The sequence below is a fragment of the Peromyscus eremicus genome, chromosome 4 (assembly GCF_949786415.1).
Source record: "Peromyscus eremicus chromosome 4, PerEre_H2_v1, whole genome shotgun sequence".
NCBI lineage: Eukaryota > Metazoa > Chordata > Mammalia > Rodentia > Cricetidae > Peromyscus > Peromyscus eremicus.
Window position 1 is genome coordinate 15,375,947 of NC_081419.1, and position 21,629 is coordinate 15,397,575.

General features: G+C 47.0%; 1 protein-coding gene across 1 annotated transcript in view; it reads right to left on the reverse strand.

Annotated features, from left to right (window-relative positions):
* Positions 1 to 20,087, reverse strand: part of Camsap1 (calmodulin regulated spectrin associated protein 1) — a 69,452-nt gene extending 49,365 nt beyond the window's left edge. The window contains exon 1 of the mRNA XM_059260323.1: positions 19,828 to 20,087. Within this exon, the coding sequence (XP_059116306.1) occupies positions 19,828 to 19,981 (154 nt within the window). The 5' untranslated portion in view covers positions 19,982 to 20,087. The remainder of the gene's footprint in view (positions 1 to 19,827) is intronic.
* Between the last annotated feature and the right edge of the window lie 1,542 nt (positions 20,088 to 21,629).

A 21,629-nucleotide genomic window follows, 5' to 3' on the forward strand; every position in this document is an offset into this window, starting at 1 on the left:
TTTTTGAGTTTCTGGCCTGACTTCCTTCAGTGATGAACAGTGGCATGCAAGTGTAAGCCAAATAAACCCTTTCCTCCCCAACTTGCTTCTGGTCATGGTGTTTCATTAGAGCAATAGCAACCCGACCTAGGAAGAGATCCAAACTCCTCTAGCCCTGTGCCAGGTCTAGACACCACAGTGAAAGAAGGTCAGCTCTTGAGGGACTACCTCCCCCTGCCCCAGCATCCTCTTTCTCTGCTCCCTTCTCTGTTTCTGTAGGTACTATTTTCTGAGGCCCAGGTCTAATTACGAGTCTCTGGATCCTTGTTATTGTCCTACAATCATTTTTTAATTATTTATTATTATATATACATATGAGGGGTGCATATATGCCACTACATGAGTGTGAAAGACAGAACAGACTTGTGGAGTTGGTTCTCTCCTCCCATCTTTACATGGGTTCCAGGGCTGGAACTCGTGTTGGTTAGGCTTATATGACAAGCACCTTTACCCACTGAGCAATCTTGCCAGCCCTGCCCCACAGTGCCCAGCCTTCACTTTTGATTCTTATTTCTTAACAACATGGCCAGAGTTTACACAGCCCTTTAGTTCGGAAGCACTGTTGTGCACACAGGATTTGGTCACTACAGCAACTAAACTAGTGAACAAGGCTGAGCACCAGTGCCAACCTGGAAGGCTGTAAGCACTGCCCAGGCTAGTGGATGTCAAGTCCCATACATGATGACCACATTGGGTAGCCTTCTATTTTGAAGCCATCTACAGTTCTAACACTAACTAGAACGTGGTGGTAATAAAAGAACGAGTCCTGGGTATTCCACATGGGAAGGCCTCTGCTTGGCCTGTCAGATGGTTGAGAAAAGAGCTGTAGTGCCATGTGAATAGCACAAAAAGAGGGGAGAAGCCACACCACACTCAAGAGTGAGAAGTTCCATGGGACAGAGCTGAGAGGCACAGATCACACCAACAGAAACTGTGGGATCTGGCTCTGCACTGGTAAAATCAAGCAAAGTCCTGAGCTAGGGAGTCCCAATCCCAAGTCTGTGCAGCTGCCAGGAAAAAGAGACAAGCGTCACTTTAGACGCCTACACCTTCTTTAAGTGCCTAGGAGCAGCATCTTGCCACCACGGCTCCCAGCAAGAGCTACTCCTTGCCTAACTTCCAGCCCATACCTCAAGCTCTGTCCAGGTCCTTCTTGCATGTTCAAAAATTTCAAGAACACATCTGCTTCACCCCTAGGAGACTTTGCCCACCTTGAGACTTGAAAAACCATGAATGTGTATCTGTCCAACATGTATACTAGCCCCAGGCACCTCCTCTGAACCACCTACATGACGTCCATGTGATATCTAGACTATCTCAGGACATACTGGCTGGTCTAAGGCACTCTCCCTGCTCACCTGGATAGCCTAGGTAAGGTTCCTCTCTGAAAGCAAAAACAGCACAGCTCAGGAGCAACCCCAGAGTCTCACTCTGCTACAGGGAAGGAGATGACAGGACACCACAGAAGCACAGCCAAGAGCTGGCCTTGGACAGACCCAGGGAGGATCTGGAGCTCACAGTCACAGTATAAGACATAAGCAGCCTGAACTTGGAAACTAGTAAGACAGGAAAAAGCAGCCGAGCCACACGTCCAAGTGGAACTGTTTCCCTGGGTCACTTGCAAACCATCAGCCTGAAGTGGTTCATGACAGCATCACATTGGATCCTGTACAAACAACAATCATTCCTGAACACTTGAGATTCACGACAGGGAACCAGAACAATTATGTAGGTAGACAACAATCCCAGATCAGTAGACTCCACAACCTGTGAGTTCCCTCCAATCCAGCCATAGGGTGCTACAGCCCACTCAGCAACTGAATGAACTTCCTCTTCCTGGCCCTTCAGGGCAGAAACTGTCTCTAGCTCAGAAAGGGAAGCCCCATTCTTCCCAGTCCACCAGGGCAGTGACTGTTCCTAGAAAATACTCAGTTCAGTCCATGTCAGAAGCTATGTTTGTACACACCTATTCTTCTAATATCTAGCAGTCAATAACTATGCTTAAAGCAACATAGGGCTGGAGAGATGGTTAAATGGTTAAAAACACATACAGCTCTTGCAGAGGACTCAAGATTCCCAGACCTTTTATCAGGGTAGCTTATAACTACTTGCCTGCAAAGTTCCAATACCGGGGCTGGAGAGATGGCTCAGAGGTTAAGAACACCGATTGCTCTTCCAAAGGTCCTGAGTTCAATTCCCAGCACCCACATGGTGGCTCACAACCATCTGTAATGAGATCTGGCACCCTCTTCTGTGTACATAATAAATAAATAAATAAATCTTAAAAAAAAAAAAAGTTCCAATACCCTTTCTGGCCTCCGTGGCAATATACTCATATGCATAACCCCCCCAACACATACACACACATAATTTTAAAATGATAATGATATTTTAAAAATAATACAAAGGCATTATAAATGCCTTCTGAGTGTTTTGGGTAACTTGTTTCTCTACTAAAGACAAAGACAGTAGTTTACAAACATTCATTCAACAATTATTAAGCACCTACAGGAACTGGGAAATGCATGAACACGCTGGGCCACCAAAAGGAGGTAGAAGGCCGTCACCCTCAACAAATGCTCTGAGGCTCTGAAGAAGACAAAAAAAAAAAACAGTAGGCAATTTCCATGACAAGGAGCATCACACTTGAGTGTGCACAGAGTCCAGCTTAGGAAAGTAAGAAAAAACAAAACAAAACATGACAATGACTCTCATCTGACAACACAGTTCAGAATAGTGTAGGAGGATTCTGTGCCTTCAGTGGGACTGTCGAGGCACTGAGTAGGCTCATCTACTCTGAAAGCACAGAAAAGGATAAACTAGAACAGGCTGTATTAGGAAATAATAGAAAGAAGAGGACAAAGAAATAATGTTTGCTGTTGTTTCCTACACAGAGTAGAAGACAGGCCTGGACACCAGCCAGGCACAGGACAGGACCTGTTACTAAACTAGGAACTATGGCCCAGAAGATGACCACGGCAGAAAGAGGAGCTCCGTAATGGACATATGGCTAAGGGGGGTATAGGGGTGGGCATTCTGAAGAAGCTGACATGTGGGGACCACAAGCACAAACTAAAAATATAGCATTTATGTATGATATGTACGAACACAAAAAGATAAGTATCCATGGGGGCTGAGTCACCCAGAAAGAGGGCACAGTGAGAATGGAAGCTAGGCAGACTGGTGGCTCACCCTGTGCTAGGCAGGCAAGGAAGAGAAGCCAAAGGAACTAATTGGTGGTCAGGAGAGATTGGTAATGATAAGGCCACCTCTATTCCACCCAAACATACCGGGGAGAGCCACCAAAACCAACATGCCTCAGCAGCATCAGGGACAAATACACCAAGGGAAAGAAGGTTCCACAGCCTCTCTGTACAGTGTAGCCTCAGGTGTGTGCAGGCTGGGCTTCTAGTCAGTCAGAGGCTAGGAAGGGGACCTCAAAGAGTGGGGAAGGATTCCAAAAGAGAAGGGAGGGGATGTTGGGTGTTGTGGACTATTAATTTAACTATGCAAAGATGTGTACATTTGTTTATGCTATTTTTTTTTCATTATATAAAGGTGTGTTGCTTTTGTTTATGCTGCATTTGTTTAACTATGTAAAGATGTGTCTCTGTTTCACCTTGCCTGCCTAAGGCACCTGCTTGGTCTAATAAAAAGCTGAACGGCCAATAGATAGGCAGTAGAATGACAGGCAGGGCTGGTGGGCAGAGAGAATAAGTAGGAGAAGAGAGAGAGAAGGAGGAGAAAGAGAGGAAGATGCCCAGAGCCAGCCAGTCAGGCAGCCACCAGACAGACAGACACAGAGGAAGAAGTGAAAAGTAGGACATACAGAATGAAAGAAAGGTAAAAAGCCCCAAAGCAAAACACAAATGAAGAGAAACAGGTTAAATTAAGTTATAAGAACTAGTGGGACAAGCATAAGATAAGGCCAAGCATTCATAACTAGTAAGTCTCCGTGTCATGATTGGGGGGCCAGTGGTCCGAGAAAGCCTGCTACAGTCAAGTGTGTATCTAAATGTCCTGGCCACCTCAAGAGACCCATGTGCTATAATCCACTGCAACCAGAATGGCCCCAACTGTGAAAGCTCTAACACAGCAGCAGACGGTAGCATCAGCCAGTGGTGCCACATCAAGTGTATGACATGTGTTTGTTATCTGCACTAGAGAGGCGGAGACAAGAGGACCATGGTGAGTTCAAGGCCAGCCCAGGAAGCCCAGGAAGCCAAGCAAACCCTAAAATAAACAAATTCAAAGAAAGTCAGGCTCAGGCACCCACAGAAAGCCACAGAACTGATGAGCCACAGACTAGCTGACTGTGGATGACACCCAAGCCAGAAAAGCAAAAGTATTTTTAATAAAGGGGAAAAAAAGAGAAAGACTAGAGAAAGAGCAAAACAGAAATTCTAGAACATCAATCAATACACACACAATGTCTGAGCAGTTTCACAAAATGAACTGTGAAGGCGGATTAAGACTGGACACTGGCGAGATGCAGATGAGTAGACAGTACGTATCCATATGAAGAACAGTAAGACAGTGAGGAGTAGGCAGGGAGGGCAAGTGGCAATGGCTGTCAGACCACAGAAAGGAGCCACAGGCCCAGAAAGGAGAAGGAACATGGCAGAAGGATGTTCAAGCAGACACTGCAGAAAATTTTCCAATACTTGTAAAATTTATGAAACAACTAAAAATACCAGCGAGACTCAAAAAGGAAATCCACATCCAAAAAGCACTACAGTCACATCGACAGATTCCAAAGGCAAAAATAGCTTTTTAATATGCCAGAGGGAGCTCCTGTCAGGCCAGGCCAGCAGACCACCCCTGCTTGCCCCTTTGTGTAGAAGGCAGCTACAAACCCTGAAACACATCAAGGACAAGCAGAGGGGAACTAGAAAGCGGAGAGAAGGATGCCGACTTGGACCTCACACTGTAGGACACCCCCACTGGAGGCAGGCCTGATGCTTGCTCACTCCCAGTACAGCAGGCAAAACAGGCAAGGCAACTGGTTTCTGGGCCATGGAAGGGGGGATCAACAGGAGGCCCCACTAACAATAAAGCAGCAGGGGATATGGGGACACGACACAGCGGGGCAAAGGTGCTCTGCTACCATATTCAGCCCCAGATACCTTTCCCTAAAGCCAGAGACAGCCACCATGGACCAGGGAACACAACAAACAAGGTCTCACCAAAAGCACCTGGCAGAGAAGATACTCTCCCTCCCCGCTGGTCATGAAATTCCTCTCCGCATGCAGCTGTTACCAGAGGTTTGGGGGTATAATTCTGGTCCCTGGCATCCCCAGCAAGCTAGGCTTGGCCACCTGTCCTCGATACATCAATTAATGAAACAAGTGATAGTGAGACACAGAAAAAAAGCAATTTATTCACTGTGATCACATTGGCAAGAACAAATTAAGGGGTCCAAACCCCCCTACGTCCACCTTTAGGGTACTGACATGAAATTTAGGCTTAAAGAAAGGGAAGTCTTGGTCAAGGAGTGGTCCTGCCCATCAATGGCCAATCACAGTTCTGTCCTATAAAATGGGTTTATAAATTGTCAGAACTGTACAATCTCCTCCTAGGAAGCAGAGATGGCCAACCATAAGCAGCAATCTTGTAGGCAGAGTCCCACCTACCCAGCCTGGAAAGTTCCTCTTGCCCTTAAGCAACAGCAGCAGGGAGCCCGAGGAGTAGACTGAACTAGGAGCACAGGGCTGGGGCACAGGACCTGCTGGAACCACGGCCAACCATGAAGCTCAAGGCTGCAGGCAAACCCAACAGGAGAGCAGCTACTAAAATAAGAGTCTGAGAGCCCTGGCTCCGCCTGTAATAACTTAGAGACCAGGAATCATCTGAAATCGCCACTCAAGATGACCAACGGACACACACCAAGACGCATCAAGTGTTGAAACATCTCTGACATTTGAAAGTAGCCAGCACAGAATGATTGCAGGAGTTACAAACTCTGAAGTAAACTAGAAAAGTCCGGCAAATAGCTTTTTAAAGCACTAAATATAGAGATGCAAAGTAGAGCAACAGACATTTAGAAACTCACTGGACAGGCTGAGCAGCAGGGTAACAATGACAGAGGACTGAACTGCAGACTTTAAGGTTAAATCAACAGCATCCATCCAATCTGAACCACAGGCAGAAAATGGAGACCAGAACTGAGGAAGAAGAAAATAGACCTAGGGGAGAGCTACTGTCCACCAGAGTCCAGGGAAGAAGGTGGCAAGGAGAGTACAGAGCAAATTAATGGCTGAAAACTTACTAAATGCAGTGAAAGACACCAACCTACTGATTTTAAGACAATGAGCAAACCATGAATCAAGAAAACCCAAAGGAATCTGAGCCAAGACATATATTCAAACTTCTAAAGCTAAAAAGAAAATTCCGAAGCAGAGGAAAGGCATACTTGTGGAAGGAATTCCCATCCCAGTGACAGTGGGACTCTCATCTGAAGCTGTGGTATCAATACGCAAAGGTGCTTACAGCCAAGCCCGATGACTTAAGTTCCATCCTCAGGACCCGCCAAAAAAAGGGAGAGAACTGACCCCGGTAAGTTGTCCCTGACCGCCACACATATACTATGGCAAACACAAACACCCCACACACACACATTTCACATCCTTCACACACACAAATAACTAGGGGCTGGAGAGATGGCTCAGCAGTTAAGAGCACTGGATATTCTTCCAGAGTACCTGAGTCCCAGCAGCCACATGGCGGCTCACAACTGTCTGTAACTCTGGTTCCAGAAGATCTGACACCTTCTTCTGGCTTCCCTGTACACAAAGCAGGGGAGTGGTGCACAGAGATACATGCAAGCAAAAAACATCTATTTGCGCGCACACGCGCACACGCACACACACACACACACACACACACACATACACAATATATGCAATACATATATATGTAGATAGATAGATTAGATAGATAGATAGATAGATAGATAGATAGATAGATAGATAGATAGATAGATTTTTCCGAGACAGAGTTTCTCTGTGTAACAGTCCTGGTTGTCCAGGAATTCACTTTGTAGGCCAGGCTGCCTCGAACTCACAGAGATCCACCTGCTTCTACCTCCCATAATAAAATAATTTTTAAAGATAAATAAGTAAAATAAAAATAACTATGAGAATGGCTAAAGTAAGTTCTCCAAAAAGAAAGAAAATGGTAGAAGAAAATGAAACATCAAGAAAAGGCAGAAGAAGAAATGAGTAATGTGATAACTACAGCAGCCTGTCCTTTGGAGTTCTCAGACACACAGTACAAACAACACTACCACACCAGAACCAGGCCTGGTGGTGCACACCTTTAATCCCAGTACTCGGGAGGCAGAGGCAGGCAGATCTGTGAGGTTGAGGCCAGCCTGGTCTACATAATTTGTTCCAGGCCAGCCAAGGCTACATAATAGAGAGTCCCTGTCTCAAGCAACACCAACAAAAGCAGTACAGCAATATACTGTTCACAAGAAATTCACTTCTAATTCAGTGAGATAAACCAGTTTTGCAGCAAGCCTGGGTTTAACATTGCAAGACCTAGTCTCAAAAAGAAATGAGGAAGGGACAGAGGGGATAAAGGATGGAAAAACAAATTAAAAAAATAAAAATAAAAATAGGAACAGATACACCATGACTAGGGATATAGCCCAAAGGTAGAGCAGAAAAAATATATATAACACGCGAACAGTATTCAATAAGAGGTGGGGGGGGGGGACTGGAGAGATAGCTCGGTGGTTAAGAGCACCGGCTGCTCTTCCAGAGGACCCAAGTTCAATTCCCAGCACCCACATGGCAGCTCACAATCATCTGTCACTCTAGTTCTGGGGAACTCATTGCCTCTTCTGGTCTCTGCAAGCACACATGGTGCACAGAGATGCATCCAGGCAAAACACCCACACACATTAAATAAAATGAAAAAAATTACATTAAAAAAAAGAAGAAGAAGATGGTGTTAGCAAAATCTAAAGTCCACTGCTGGCTTCTATCAAAAGAAGAGATTCCTATCTCTTCTACTGAGAGATAGGAATCAGTCAATGGAAATGTAAGTTTTAGACTGGACTGGGGAAAGGAAAAGATCTGTTTCTTCCTTTTGGCCACATTACACTTTATAGAAAAGAGGAAGGAAAAGCCAGGAACTAGGCACTGTATCAGGTAGTAAGTATCAGGTAAGTTATCAGAGCTGTGAGATTAACCCTCTCCAGGACACCTTTCTCCTCCAGTAATTCCTCCCCTGGCATGGGATTTCCTGGAGAAATCTTTAAATTCTTTAAGTAACTGTTACAGAAAGGATTACAGTGCCCTCTATCCTCTTCTGCCAGGACTGGTTTCTAGACACCCATGGACATCTAAACTGGAGTAGTACCAAACCTTTCCCTGTTCCCTATACAGACATAACTGATGAAGTTCAACTTACAATAAAGCAATTGTAAGATACCAGGAAGGACAGTGTGTGAGTTTCATGCCACTCCAGTGGTTCTCAACCTGTGGGCTGAGACCCTTCTGGGGGTTGAATGACCCTTTCACAGGGGTCACATATCACATATCCTGCATATCAGATATTTATATTATGATCTACAACAGTAGCAAAATTACAGTTATGAAGTAGCAACCCATGTAATTTTATGGTTGAAGGTCACCACGATATGAGGAACTGCATTAAAGGGTCACAGCGTTAGAAAAGTTGAGAACCACTGTGCTAGTCAAAATGCCACGATATTTAAAACTTAGGAATCATTTCTGGGGATTTTCCATGAAATATTTTCAGACTGCACAAAGTGAAAAACAGCTAAGTAGGGACAACAGGCTGATAAAAGGTAGGAAGGAGGCCAGGTAGTAGTGGTGCACACCTTCAATCCCAACACTCGGGAAGCAGAGGCAGGTGGATCTCTGTGAGTTCCAGGCCAGCCTAGTCTACAGAGTGAGTTCCAGGATAGCCAGGGCTACACAGAGAAACCTGTCTTTAAAAAAAGGAAATTCCTAAAGACAAACAGTAAAATCCTTAGTGTTAGTAGTACTAACTAGACTCAAAATACATGAAACAGCTGAGAGAGCTAATAAAACAGACAAATCCAAGAGCATGAAAACTCTGGCACTTGTTCATCAGCAACTGACAAGACTATTTATCAGACACAGCCAGCAAGGACACCAACAGCCAGCAGACTCTACTGTGCACAAAGCCCAGGCTGCTACTCACTGGCAAATGCCTACTGCCGGACTCTGGGTCCACAAGGCTCCAGTCTACAGAAGCCAAGCTGGTGGAAAGCAGCTCGCTGTAAGACTATAGAAACATGAGGGGTTACAGAGTGACAACAGGTAGAAAATCCCCAGGCTAGAGAAGGTTTTCCTCCCCCTCTTCCTGAAAGTCATCTGGATCTGGGAACTCCTGGGCATTTTATTCTTAAATAAGTCAGTTTATCTGAACAAAGGGAGAGGAGGGAAGTACCGCTGGAAAAGATTAATGTTAAGAGATTAGAGAAAGGATCGGAAAGAAAACTAAAGCCCCCAATTCATCACCTCATACTCCAGTTCTTCCCCCAAAACAACCAGCTTAGTTTCTTACTCTGATATTCTTCTACCCGTTCATGCTCAAGCTATGAACAGCATTTCCACCCACACCATTCTATCCCCAGGGGTTGGGGATTTTGAAATGGAAGGTGGTGCCATACTGTAATCTATGGGGGTCCAGATGGGAACTGCACGTGGACCTGGACCTCCTGCATCTGGTCAGCAGAGCCTTAAAGACAGGTCTACTTAGCCAAAAGGAACAAGAGGAGTGGAAGGCAAGGGAGGGGAGCAAGAAGCTGTGTTAAATGTTCTCTGCTACATGCCCAAACATTCACCAAAATAAATTAGATTTTAGGCCCCAGCTTCTTACACTGTAGGTCTTGAGCCCATATGGGGCTACATAACTGAATGTGGGAGCTGAAGAATTAAATGATAATAGTAAAAGGTTTCCAAATACACAACAACCAGAAACCAATTCACAATCAAATGATCCAAGATGTTTCTGGCAGTGCTCACTCATGTTTCATCAAGAAATTTCACTGCAGCCATGGTTCTGAACACACAGCATGCACACTGTACATGCCATCACACCACACAATACCAACAAATACAACCTCAAATACCTCACCTTAGATTCAAGGCTACTCTATGTCATGAACAGAAATGTGTTTTTACTGTACACACAACGTTTTCTGCTCCTATAGAAACATAATAGCTTAATACACAAAAATATTTCCCATCATCATTCCTCAGCATGTAAGTATCAAACTGGTATATTCGGATTGTATTGTTTTAGAATGTTTCAATGTAGGGTGGGGGTAGAGACAGGATTTCATGTAGTTCTGGTTGGTCTTCAATTTACTGTATATAAGGATGATCTTGAACTCCTGATCCTCCTGCCTCTACTTCCCAAGTACTAGAGTTACAGGCATGTACCACAATACCCAGTTGTATGGGTGCTGGGTATGGAACAAGGGCCAGAGCCTTATCACATGTAGGATCTGCTCTTGCACTCAGCTTGGACTTCCAAGCCCCTAGAACTGTAAGCAACACATCTCCATCATTTATGAATTACCTAGGCTATGGTATTTTTCATAGCAATCCAAATGAAATACAAGCAAGCATCAAAGGAAACTTTTCATACATTGAAATGAATGAACGTGAAAACGTAAGTCCAGCATGATGACACACACCTGTAATCTCAGCACTTGGGGAGGTAGAAGCAGGAAGACTGGGAGTTCAAGGTCATCCCTAGCCACATACTTTAGTTGAGCCTGGCCTACCTAAGCTTCACCTCAAAACCACCGAAGAAACAAAACAACAAACTATGAACTACCGACCAGTGTGAGCTACAGGGAAGGCGGCGCTGCCGCACTACCTGCTAGTCTAAGCAGTGCAGTCAGCGGGCTGTCCAGTCAACAACGAGAAGGGAAGAGCAACAGTAGCCAGAGCACACACAAGGCAGTCACAGCCCTGAAAGGGTAACAGGAGGTTCTGAGGGGAGCGAAAGTCCCACATCTGGTTCTAACCTTCTAATAGATTTATAAGAAGTTAACACTAGGGGGACTGGCAAGATGGCTCAGCAGTTATGAGCACTGGCTGCTCTTCTCGAGGACCCAGGTTCAATTCCCAGCACCCACATGGTGGCTCACACCTGTCTGTATTTCCAGTTCCAGGGGATCCTGACACCTTCACACAGACATACATGCAGGCAGAACACAAATGCACATAAAATAAAAATAAATAAATGAAAAAAAAAAAGTTACCATTGGGGAACCGAGTAAAAACACCCAGGACCTTTGCAGAATGTCTTACAACTACATGTTAACAAACCTCGAAATAATTTAACTTTTCTTATATTGTCCAAGATCCTAAAAGCTATTATTACATTGCGAGAAATTAAAATGGACAAAAGGCATATTTTAAAAGACTCCTCTTCATTAGTCATCAGGGAAATGCACACTAAACCACAGTAGGAAGGTGCAATCCACCTACTTGACTGGCTAAAAGTATAAAGACCAACACCACCAAGTGCTGACATGAAAGGCAGAGCAACTGGAATTCTCATACAGTGCTCATGGGAAATAATGACTCAGCCACTCTGGAAAACTTCGTACTTTCTTATGAATTAAACATGCATTATCTCATGACCTACTAATCCTACACCTATTTAAGATGAATAAAAATATCTGCCCAATGCTTTAAAATTGATTAAAGTGACACATGCCTTTAATCCCAGCACTCGGGAGGCAGAGGCAGGTGGATATCTGTTAAGTTCAAAGCCAGCCTGGTCTACAAAGTGAGTTCCAGGACAGGCAGAGCTGTTACACAGAGAAACCCTGTCTTGAAACACCAAAAAAAAAAAAAAAAAAAAAAAATCTGCCCACACAAATGAATGCTCATAGCAGCTTTTTTCATAATATCCCAAAACTAGAAACCACCCTAACAATGCTCATCAACAAATAGGCTAATCATACAATGGAATACTATTATTAAGCAAAGACCTGTACACCATGAGATATATGGATGAATCTCAAAGATACTGTGTAAAGGAAGCTAGGTGCAGGACTTTGATGTGCTTAAATGACTGCGGTGATATTGTGTCCCCCAATATACTGTGCACCCTAATAAACTTATCTGAGGTCAGAGAACAGAACAGCTACTACACAGACACAGAGGCCAGAAAATGGTGGCACACACACCTTTAATCCTAGCATTCCAGAGGCAGAGATCCATGCACATCTCTGTGAGTTCAAAGCCACACTGGAAACAGCTAGGCGTGGGGACACACGCCTTTAATCCTAGAAGTGATGGCAGGAAGCAGAAAGGTATACAGAGTGTGAGGACCAGGAACTAGAGTCTTTTAAGCTTTTAGGCTTTTAGCAGCAGTTCAGCTGAGATCCATTCAGATGAGGACTCAGAGGCTTTCAGTCTCAGGAAATAGGATCAGCTGAGAAGTTGGCAAGGTGAGGTTGGATGTGGCTTGTTCTGTTTCTCTGATCTTTCAGCGTTCACCCCAATACCTGGCTCTGGGTTTGTTTTTATTAATAAGACCTTTTAAGATTCGTGCTACATCTGGCACCCACCATCTAACAATTCGTGTTACAAATGATAGGAAACTCTAGGCAGGAAGCAGGTATAGGAAAGCCAGTATGAGACTTACAGGGTCTGGAGGAGGCACACCACCAAAACTTTATCTAACCATATGCTTTCATGTGCTTTACTGAATATAAATTGTACACCAATAAAGGTCCAAAACAAGTATCCACTTGGTAAATAGTGAGCAGTACTCATTGTGCTCTGCTAAAAAGCCCAAATCTCTTTCCTCCTCAGAAACTGTCCATAAGGAGTCCATAAGTAACCCCTGCAAGGATTTACCAATTTGTTATCTAAGACATCCCAAGATCTGAAACTCAGCCTTTTGTCCAAGCTAATCTCAGCTTCTAATTCCACTTGCCTGGGCTTGTACTTGAGCAAGCTGCACCCACACCTGCCTCCATTCCCCTTCTCTGTATGGGCATTCCAGATCCCCTCAAAGGAGTCCCTCTTCTTCCTCACCTGACCTGCCAGTGGCATCTGCTCCTGTGTAAACGAGGCACCACCCAGGATTCTCCTTATAGGTCTTTGTGTGTGTGGCGTTCAAAGCTCCATTTCAGTTCCCACAATGTTCACCTAGACTGATACACCTCTAATTTTGACTGGTTAAACTGTAGCAACTGGGGAATATCTGCTCAAAGCACATTCCCAGGCTCTCAGCAAACCATCTCCTATTCAAAAGTGTTCCCGGCACATACATCAAAGAAGTCCCCGATGGCACCAGGAGCACTGTAAACAACCTGGCCCCAGACTATTCCAAATTAATCACCTACTGTGTCAGTCCTTACGCCTCTACCTCAGCACAATTAATCTACTCAATGCACAAGATCACCCTCTGCTCTCGGGCTGCCCAGGCCTTCACCAACCTTCAGAGTGATTCACTTTTGTTCTTTGACACATGGTCTCTCACTGACCTGGAGCCTAAGAGTAGGCCAGGCTGGCTGGTCAAATAACCCATTTCTACCTCCCCAGCATGAGATTACAAGCATACACCACCACGCCCGAATTTTTATTATTTAAAAGTTACCTTATGCCAGGCAGTGGTGACATACATCTTTAATCCCAGCACTCAGGGGGTAGAGGCAGATGGACCTTTTGAGTTCAAGGCCAGCCTGGTCTACAAAGTGAGTTCCAGGACAGCCAGGGCTACACAGAGAAACCCTGTCTCAAACAACAACAACAATATTTATTCATTCGAATGCATGCATGTATACCTGTGCATGCCACAGCGTATGTGTAGAGGTCAGAGGATAACTTGTAGTAGTCAGTTCTCTTTCCATTATGGAGGTTCCAGGGATCAAAGTCAGGTTGTCAGGCTGCTGAGCCGTCTCGCCAGCATCCCTGGCTTTTTTTCACTATGGGTCCTGGGACTCTCTCGGATCTTCCTGCTTGTTTAACAAGCATTTTACCAATCTGAGCCATCTCCCCAGCCCCACGCCTAGCAAGCACTTTAGTGTCTGAGCTGCCTCCCCAGTCCTAGTAGTCATCTCCAGCCTTCCATTATTCCCAGTTCCTCCATCAATGTCCACATTTCACAAGGATTTTGATCAACAAAGTAGATAGCACCATGTGCCTTCTCCCTTTATAGTGCCTATACTGAAAAAATAGTTATGCACACAATAGCCATTGGAAGAAAGCAAGCTTGGCTCCATGCTGGTCATCCTCAGACAAGATGACAACTGACAGCCATCCAGGTTATTAAACAGTGCAACTTTGAGGTAGAGGGGGCATTTGCATACCTAAAGTTGACAGGAATATCCTGAAACAAAAATCAACACAAGAAACATGGCAGCAGTAAGTTTGTTCCAGGATAGCCTTGGCTACAGAGTGAGACCCTGTCACTCTTTTTAAAAAAAGAAAGAAAAAAGAAAGAACACATTAAAAGCCATTTGAATGTATAGCCAAAATTAACATTCTGAAACACAATAGCAGCTAACCCTTCGGAGGGTCAAACAAAGGATTAGCTAAGAGATTAAAGACAGATTTTCATTCTCTGATTAGTATTTAACTCCTGGCATCAGGCCAGGAAGGAGAACATGTATAAGCACAACCCTAAAAAATATAAACTCCTCTCACAGAACATAACAAGCACATGAGTACTCTGCAGGTGGACACAATAGTGCATGTGAGAGCGGAAATACCAAAAGCAGAAGATCGGAGCTTCTCCAGATACCCTGTAGAGAAAGCGTCATGGCAACCACTGCCAGCCAGCAGCTCCTACAGCATCAAGCTTCTCTTCTCATGGTCAGCAAACACTTGAGGATCCTGGACTCTCCCACCCAGAAACACCCAATTCACTTGCCAAGAATAACAAAAGGCTGTTTAAAAACAATAGTCTAGGGGCTGAGAGATTGCTCAGTGCTAAAGAGCACTGGCTGTTCTTCCAGAGAACCCAGGTTCAATTCCCACCACCTACAAGGAGTTCACAATCATATGTACATCCAGTTCCAGAGGACCTGATGGCCTCTTCTAGCCTCTGTGGGCACCAGGTACAAATACGGTGCACAGACATATACACTGACAATGTACCCAGACACTTAAAATAAAAATAAATAAAACCACAATCTAAACTCATGAACCAGTAGTCTGAATATAATTGTGACCTAGAACAACTTGGTAACACACTTCTGAACTGGCCCAGGCAGCAGACTGCTTCCAGGGAAACCTGCCCAGTCCAGGAAAAGAAAGGAGCAGTAAGCAGTCCCAGCCAGCCTTGGAGCTATGGAAAGGGGTTCCAAGTAGTGAACTCCTTTTGACCAAATGCCTCTGAACCAAGCAATGCCATGACTCTGGGCAATGTGGTGACTCCTAGAGTTAGGAAAGGGCTCTGCTCCTAACACTGGGTAGACCAGTCAGCTTAAAAGCACTTTGTTGCCAGCAGCGGCTCTAGCACAGATTTCCTAGGAACTGGGCTGCATGGGGCCACAGACCTGCTTATGACTTCTTCCTCTACAGTGTGCTTTTCAAATTAGTAGTCTGAGGACTCTAGTGAGCATGGGAGATCAGGGGGGTAGAAAAGAGGATGGGGAGCAGCATTTCTGGTTAGTAGACCTAACCCTCCAGCCAGGCCACCACCCCTCTCTAATTCAGCCTACTGCTGCTGGTAAAATGAGAAGGATGAGCTCCTGACTGGGCCTAGGATTCAGGACAGCTCAGCTCTGGGGCAGAAGGACAAATCAGTTTCTGCTGAGCCACAGGGCAATCTCCTTGCAAACAGTTGAGAGCCTTCTCATCCGGTCCCTGTGTGTTCCACTGTCCTTGAGAGATAAAAACTCGCATTCCCCCACTGTCCCCTGAAACCAAAGCCTAGATACTCTGAGCTTGCTAAGGGCACAAACACAATGCAAATGGACCAGAAGCAAAGCCAGGACTGCTGCAGCCCTCGTCCAGCACACTACCCTGTAAAATAAATGGTCCTTCCACTCACCCCTCGGAATTTCTCTATCAAACAACCAACGCTACCACACTCTTGCAGCTAAGCAGACTTTGCTCCTCTTTGCAGACACATGTAAGTGAACAATTTTCAGCATGCCTAATAAGTTACTCCTAAAAAATAACTAAAAGACTGTCAATGCAATGCAAGAGTTGCCAGAAAAAGAAGAGAAGGAACCTAAAAATAGAGTACAGGACATCCCCCAAATCTTGGTTGTGGCACGAGGGCAGAATCATTTCTGGAGAAAATGTTTCTTCATGACCATAAGCCCAAGGCCTAGGGTGAGCTCCAGAGCTTGTCACTCACTACGGATAGCAGCCTGGTACAGGGACATAGACTCCAGGGGGCAAATGACAATGGAGTCTCCAGCAGCTAGCCCCACAGTTCCACATTTTCAACTCCTACACAGAACGAAAACTGGTTTCACTTCGTGACTTAACCAAAAAGCATCTAACACATAAAGCATACAAGACCCCTTCCCTATGACCACCCACTCAAACTACGTTGTCACTGAAGCATCCAAATGGAAAGCAGCATGACCAGTGAACAGTAGCCTAAGCTGAGAGGCACATGGAGGTTGCCAAAAATAAAAGATTCACCCCTGGAATAGGATCAAAGTTTTATGGGGGCAGGGGGTCCCCTATGTATCTTGCCAAAACTCCCTCCCCACCCTGATTCCCGTAAGACACAACTCCTGGCTGGTAGAACTAAATTCATACCAGGCTACAAACACCTTTAGTACCTCTCCAGCCGAGCCAGCTTGGTCATATAAATTGGCACCTCCCAAATTCTGGGTATAGAATGGAAACTTCATTTACAATTAATAGAAGGGAACTAGACCTCCTAACACTCATATGAAGTGCATTCTGCTAGCAGAGTCCTGTCTCAGGTCATGAGGTCACCTAGGCTCAGGGCCCATGGTGGTCCTCAGTCCTGCTCTTCCTCCCAAGTCCTCATATGAGCACTCTTAATAATTCTAAAACCACCAGGCATGGTGGCACACACAGGCAGGCAGATCGCTGTGAGTTCCAAGCCAGCCTGGTCTACAAATCCAGTTCCAGGACAGCCAGGGTTGTTACATATGGAAACCCTGTCTCAAAAAACCAAATCTAAAACCGTAAAGCTCATTTGCTCCATTATTTGATGAGGCATCAGATCTCATGAGTAATCTGGTGCTAGAATAAAAGTAAACTAAACCAGGTGCCAACAACGAGAGAGGAAAATTTATCTCAATACTACAAACCCCAAGCTCAATGTTAAGGCTACACATAACTGAACACACCCTGTTACAGAAACTAGAAAGTAAATAACAGAGTCTAAGTAAACTATTCTCACATGGCCAATCTTAAAAACACAGAAGGCAGTTCAGCAAGAGTACTTGCCTAGCAAAGCCTTGAGTTCCATGCCCAGCACAAAGGTTAAAACAGAAGTGAAAACTTGTACACAGGATGCACCATGTTTAAAAGCAAAAATCTGAAATGAGCCAGCACCTGTGAGTAGGACCACGGCATGTGGTAGACTAGCCTTGTTCAAATACTAAACAGCAGAGCAAAAGATGCTGGGAGCTAAGATGAACTTAAGAACGTACTACAAAAAGAAAGAAAGCCTCAAAAGATAACACTAGAAAGGCTAGAAAATACGAAAAACTAGCCCAGTATATCTGCACACACTTTTAATGCCAGCACGCAGGAGACAGAGGTAGGTGGATCTCTTGAGTTCAAGGTCAGAATGGTCTAAATAAGAAATTCCAAGCCAGATACTGTTTCCAAAAAAAAAAAAAATGCAAAACTGAATAATGCCGGGCGGTGGTGGCCCAAAGCTTTGATCCCAGCACTGGTGAGGCAGAGAGACAGGCAGATCTCTGTGAGTTTGAGGCCAGCCTGGTCTACAGAGCAAGTTCCAGAACGGTCAGGACTGTACAAAGAAACCCTGTCTCAAAAAACAAACAAACAAAAAACGGAATGATACTGCTCAGAACAGCAAGCAAAGGTTTATTGGGGGGAGGGGGGGAGTGACAAGGTAAGAAGGGGTCTGTGGGGCTGGTGATGGTAGATATGACCAATGGCTAGACACTATCTGCTCTAGTAAAGTATCAGACACTTTTTATCAATTACAGTGGTTATTCAGTGTTTTGGATTGGTTTGGTTTGGGTTGGGGGGGCGAGTTTCAAGACAGGGTTTCTCTGTGTTGCCTCTGGAGTGCTGTGATTAAAGGCATGAGCCACCACCACCCAGCTTCTTCAACTGTACTTTTTAAAGTCAGGTAAAGCCAGTTACACAGCAGTGTTTCTCCACCACCAAGCAAAACCTGAAACCCAACCGAAACAGTGACCAAGAATTATAAAACTGAAAACTGTAAGAGAAAGAACTACTTCCTCACGGCTAGCTTTACACCACAGCATTAAGTTTAAAATAACGCAGTTTATTTACTCCCCAAACTCACTAAACATGTCTGTCCTTATGACTAGTGGGAGGTGAACGACACAGTCCACTGTCACAGAGAACACCTGCTTAGCAAGTTTTCTAAAGTGGTCACCTAACCCTTTCCTGAAAGGGTTATCTCAGCAACCCAGCCTGTCTGTAATGTTTTTGCCAGAACAAGGGCAATTTATGCTTCAAATTAGGGGGATTCACAAGTTCTTAACCCTTCATTTTGTGCCTGAAACAAGGCACTTGTCACTGATACTAGAGCCTCCCAGTCAATTCATTACCAGCACTATTTGGACTGCAAAGTTCCCAGAGCACCAAACCAGAGCGTCTTAATCCACTAAGCATATTAGGCCTCATAAATGGGGTTTCACCACAAGGTTACCTTGTTCTTCACAACAGGAATTAACCAAATGGGATCATGACGGTTTCTGCACAATCTGTGTACCACAAAATATATCTTTGGAGTTTCCAATGGCTCATGTCCTGGTAAGTATCAAAATTCCTAATACATAAACCAGAATAGCCGGGACTCTGGGTTTGTCCCCTTGGACTAAGCCTCAAACTACTCAAACTACTAAGCCTTTCTGGTCACTGTTGCAGTAGGAGATGCCTAGGCAGTGGTTATTCAGACAAGAGAGTCTTTCTTAGACTCAGAGAGCCAGTCCAGTCGCTAGAGAATAACACTGCACCAGACAGGCACCCTCCACCCTACCCGAGACTCGGAGTATGGATGACACTCGAGCGCAGTCCCGTGCCAGGACCGACCCCGGGCAACCTCAGCGCTCGCTCACCTGGGCCGCCGCCAGGACAGCAAGTCTTGAACCGACACCACGCGAAGGCGCGCCCTAGCCCTGTCACCGGCCTCATTCCCAACCTTGGCTCCGTCTCCCATTCCTTGTCCCCAGACCTTACCCAGTGTCCCATCCTCCAGATCCGTCGGGTCCTCTTTGGTCCTACCTCCCTGCCCGGTCCGTCCAGCGTCCGACCCTCTTTGGTCTCATCTCCCCGCATGTCAGTCCCCTTTCTGACCCCTCTGGTGTCATACCTGGTCCAATACGTTCCCCGTCTCTCTCCCTCTGATCCCAGCCTACAGCTATCGCATTCCCCTTTGGTCCCATCCCCCGTCCCAGTCCGACCCCAGTCGGTCTCCCGCTGGTCCCATCCCCCGGTTCCCGCATCCGCCCGACATCTCCCGGTCGCGTCCGACACCAGTCCATGCTCCGTCGGTTCCCCTCTAGTACCATCCCAAAGCCCTATTCGTTCCCCGTTCGTCCCCCTGTAATCCCATCCCCCGGACCCGGACCCAGCCGCGCCCGCCCACCTAGGCCATAGGCCTTCGCACAGATCCACTGCAGGTTGGCTGCGATCTTGGCCCGCGCCGCGTCGTAGCGGTCCAGCGGCACCAGGTCGGCGCCCTCCGGCGGCACCTCCATCCTCCTCCAGCCTTCGGCGGCGGAGCGGCCGCCCGCGTCCATCTGCAGACAAAGGCCGCGGCGGCCCGGCCGCAACAAAGACGCCGCCGCCCTCCCGCGCCGCCCGCTCGGGCGCACGGCCCTTGCTTCACGGCCGCCGCCGCCACCCGGGCTGTTGCTGCATGCTGCGGGCGCCGAGCCGAGGCCGAGAAGGCGCCGAGCGGGCCGGGGAGGCGGCGGCGGGCAAGCGCCGGCCAAGGCAGGCGCGGGGCAGGCGCGATGCGGGGACGGGCCGGGGGCGGCGGCGGCGGCGGCGACGGCGGCGCGTGCGCGGCCCCGGAGAAGCGGCAGCTGAGGCGGCGGCCAACGGGTAGAAGCTAACGCGCCGCCGCCGCGTCACGCAGGCGCACTTAGGGCCTCCCGCAGCCCCACCTTTCTCCGCAGGCGCAGTAGGCACCGCCCTGTAGCCCCGCTAGCCCCGCCCTCCTTCCGCAAGCTCAGTACCTGTCCCCTTCTTCAGGCGCTCCAGACACACCCTCGGCCCCGCCCCCACCCCGCCTCCTCTGCAGTGGGTACGCCCCTCTAACCTAGCCTAGTCCCCGTCCTCAGTCGTCGTGGACACGCCCTCGGCCCCGCCTCTACTTCGTCCTCAAGCGCAGTAACCACGCCCGTCCACCCAGCCTCGCCCCCTTCTTCTGCCACAGTAGACACGCCCCTGACCCGCCCCCAGCCCGGGTCCTGCGCAGGCGCAGTATACTGTCCTGGGGACTCCTCTTTTCTTGCGATTTGGGGGAGTATCATCCGGCGCCGCGGGTTGATAGAGCTTCACTCCTGCGTCTACCTCTGACAAGGCCGGCTCTCTGAGAACTGAGCATCCTTAAGGTCTTCACGGGCGCTGCGCCTGCCGACGGAGATCCCGAGACGTCGCCACCGGGGCCGGCAGAGTGCGCGCGGCTCGGGAAGAGCACCTGACATCAGATCCAGAACAACCCCAGCAGCGCTCGGAGTCCGGAGCAACCGCGAACCCCTCACCCCAAATGGGCACTGGCATGATCTCTCGCTCAGGTTGGGCGCCTAGAGGGAATGAGTACGTAAGACCAACGCCGTGTGTGGCCTGCATTTTAGTGCTTGAAAGGAGCAAGAGTATTTTTGTGAAACCTGGGTGCGCAATGCGCAATGCGGAAGATGTCACTGGAGAGCTGACAATGTATGTACCAGCCCCTGGGGAGCAGTAGGAACCCAGAGCCACGGGTGTGGTGGGTGTGGGTGGCCATACTGGCCCCCATCTGTAAGCTTCAGAGTGCTTAACCTCTATCACTGTCAGAGCCTCCCTACCCACAGAAAAAAGGCAGTGGGTAGAGCGGATGCTGTACCTCAGATGCGGAGGAGAGAGTGCATGCAATCAGAAAGAGGTGGATGAGGCTGGGCATGGTATCCGGTGCTTGTTATCCCAGCTCTGGGGAGGTGGAGGCAGGAGGATCTGGATGAAATTCAAGGCCGGCTTCATACTGGAGAAGAGACCTTGTCTCAAAAAACAAAATAAAAAATGGATAGAGGCCCGGTGTGGCAAACACCTTGAATCCCAGCACTCGGGAGGCCGAGGCAAGTGGATCTCTGTGACTTCAGGGCCATCCGTTTCTAATCGAGTTCCAAGTCAGCCTAAACTACATAGTAGGACCCTGTCTCAAAAATAAAATAATTGGCCGGGCGG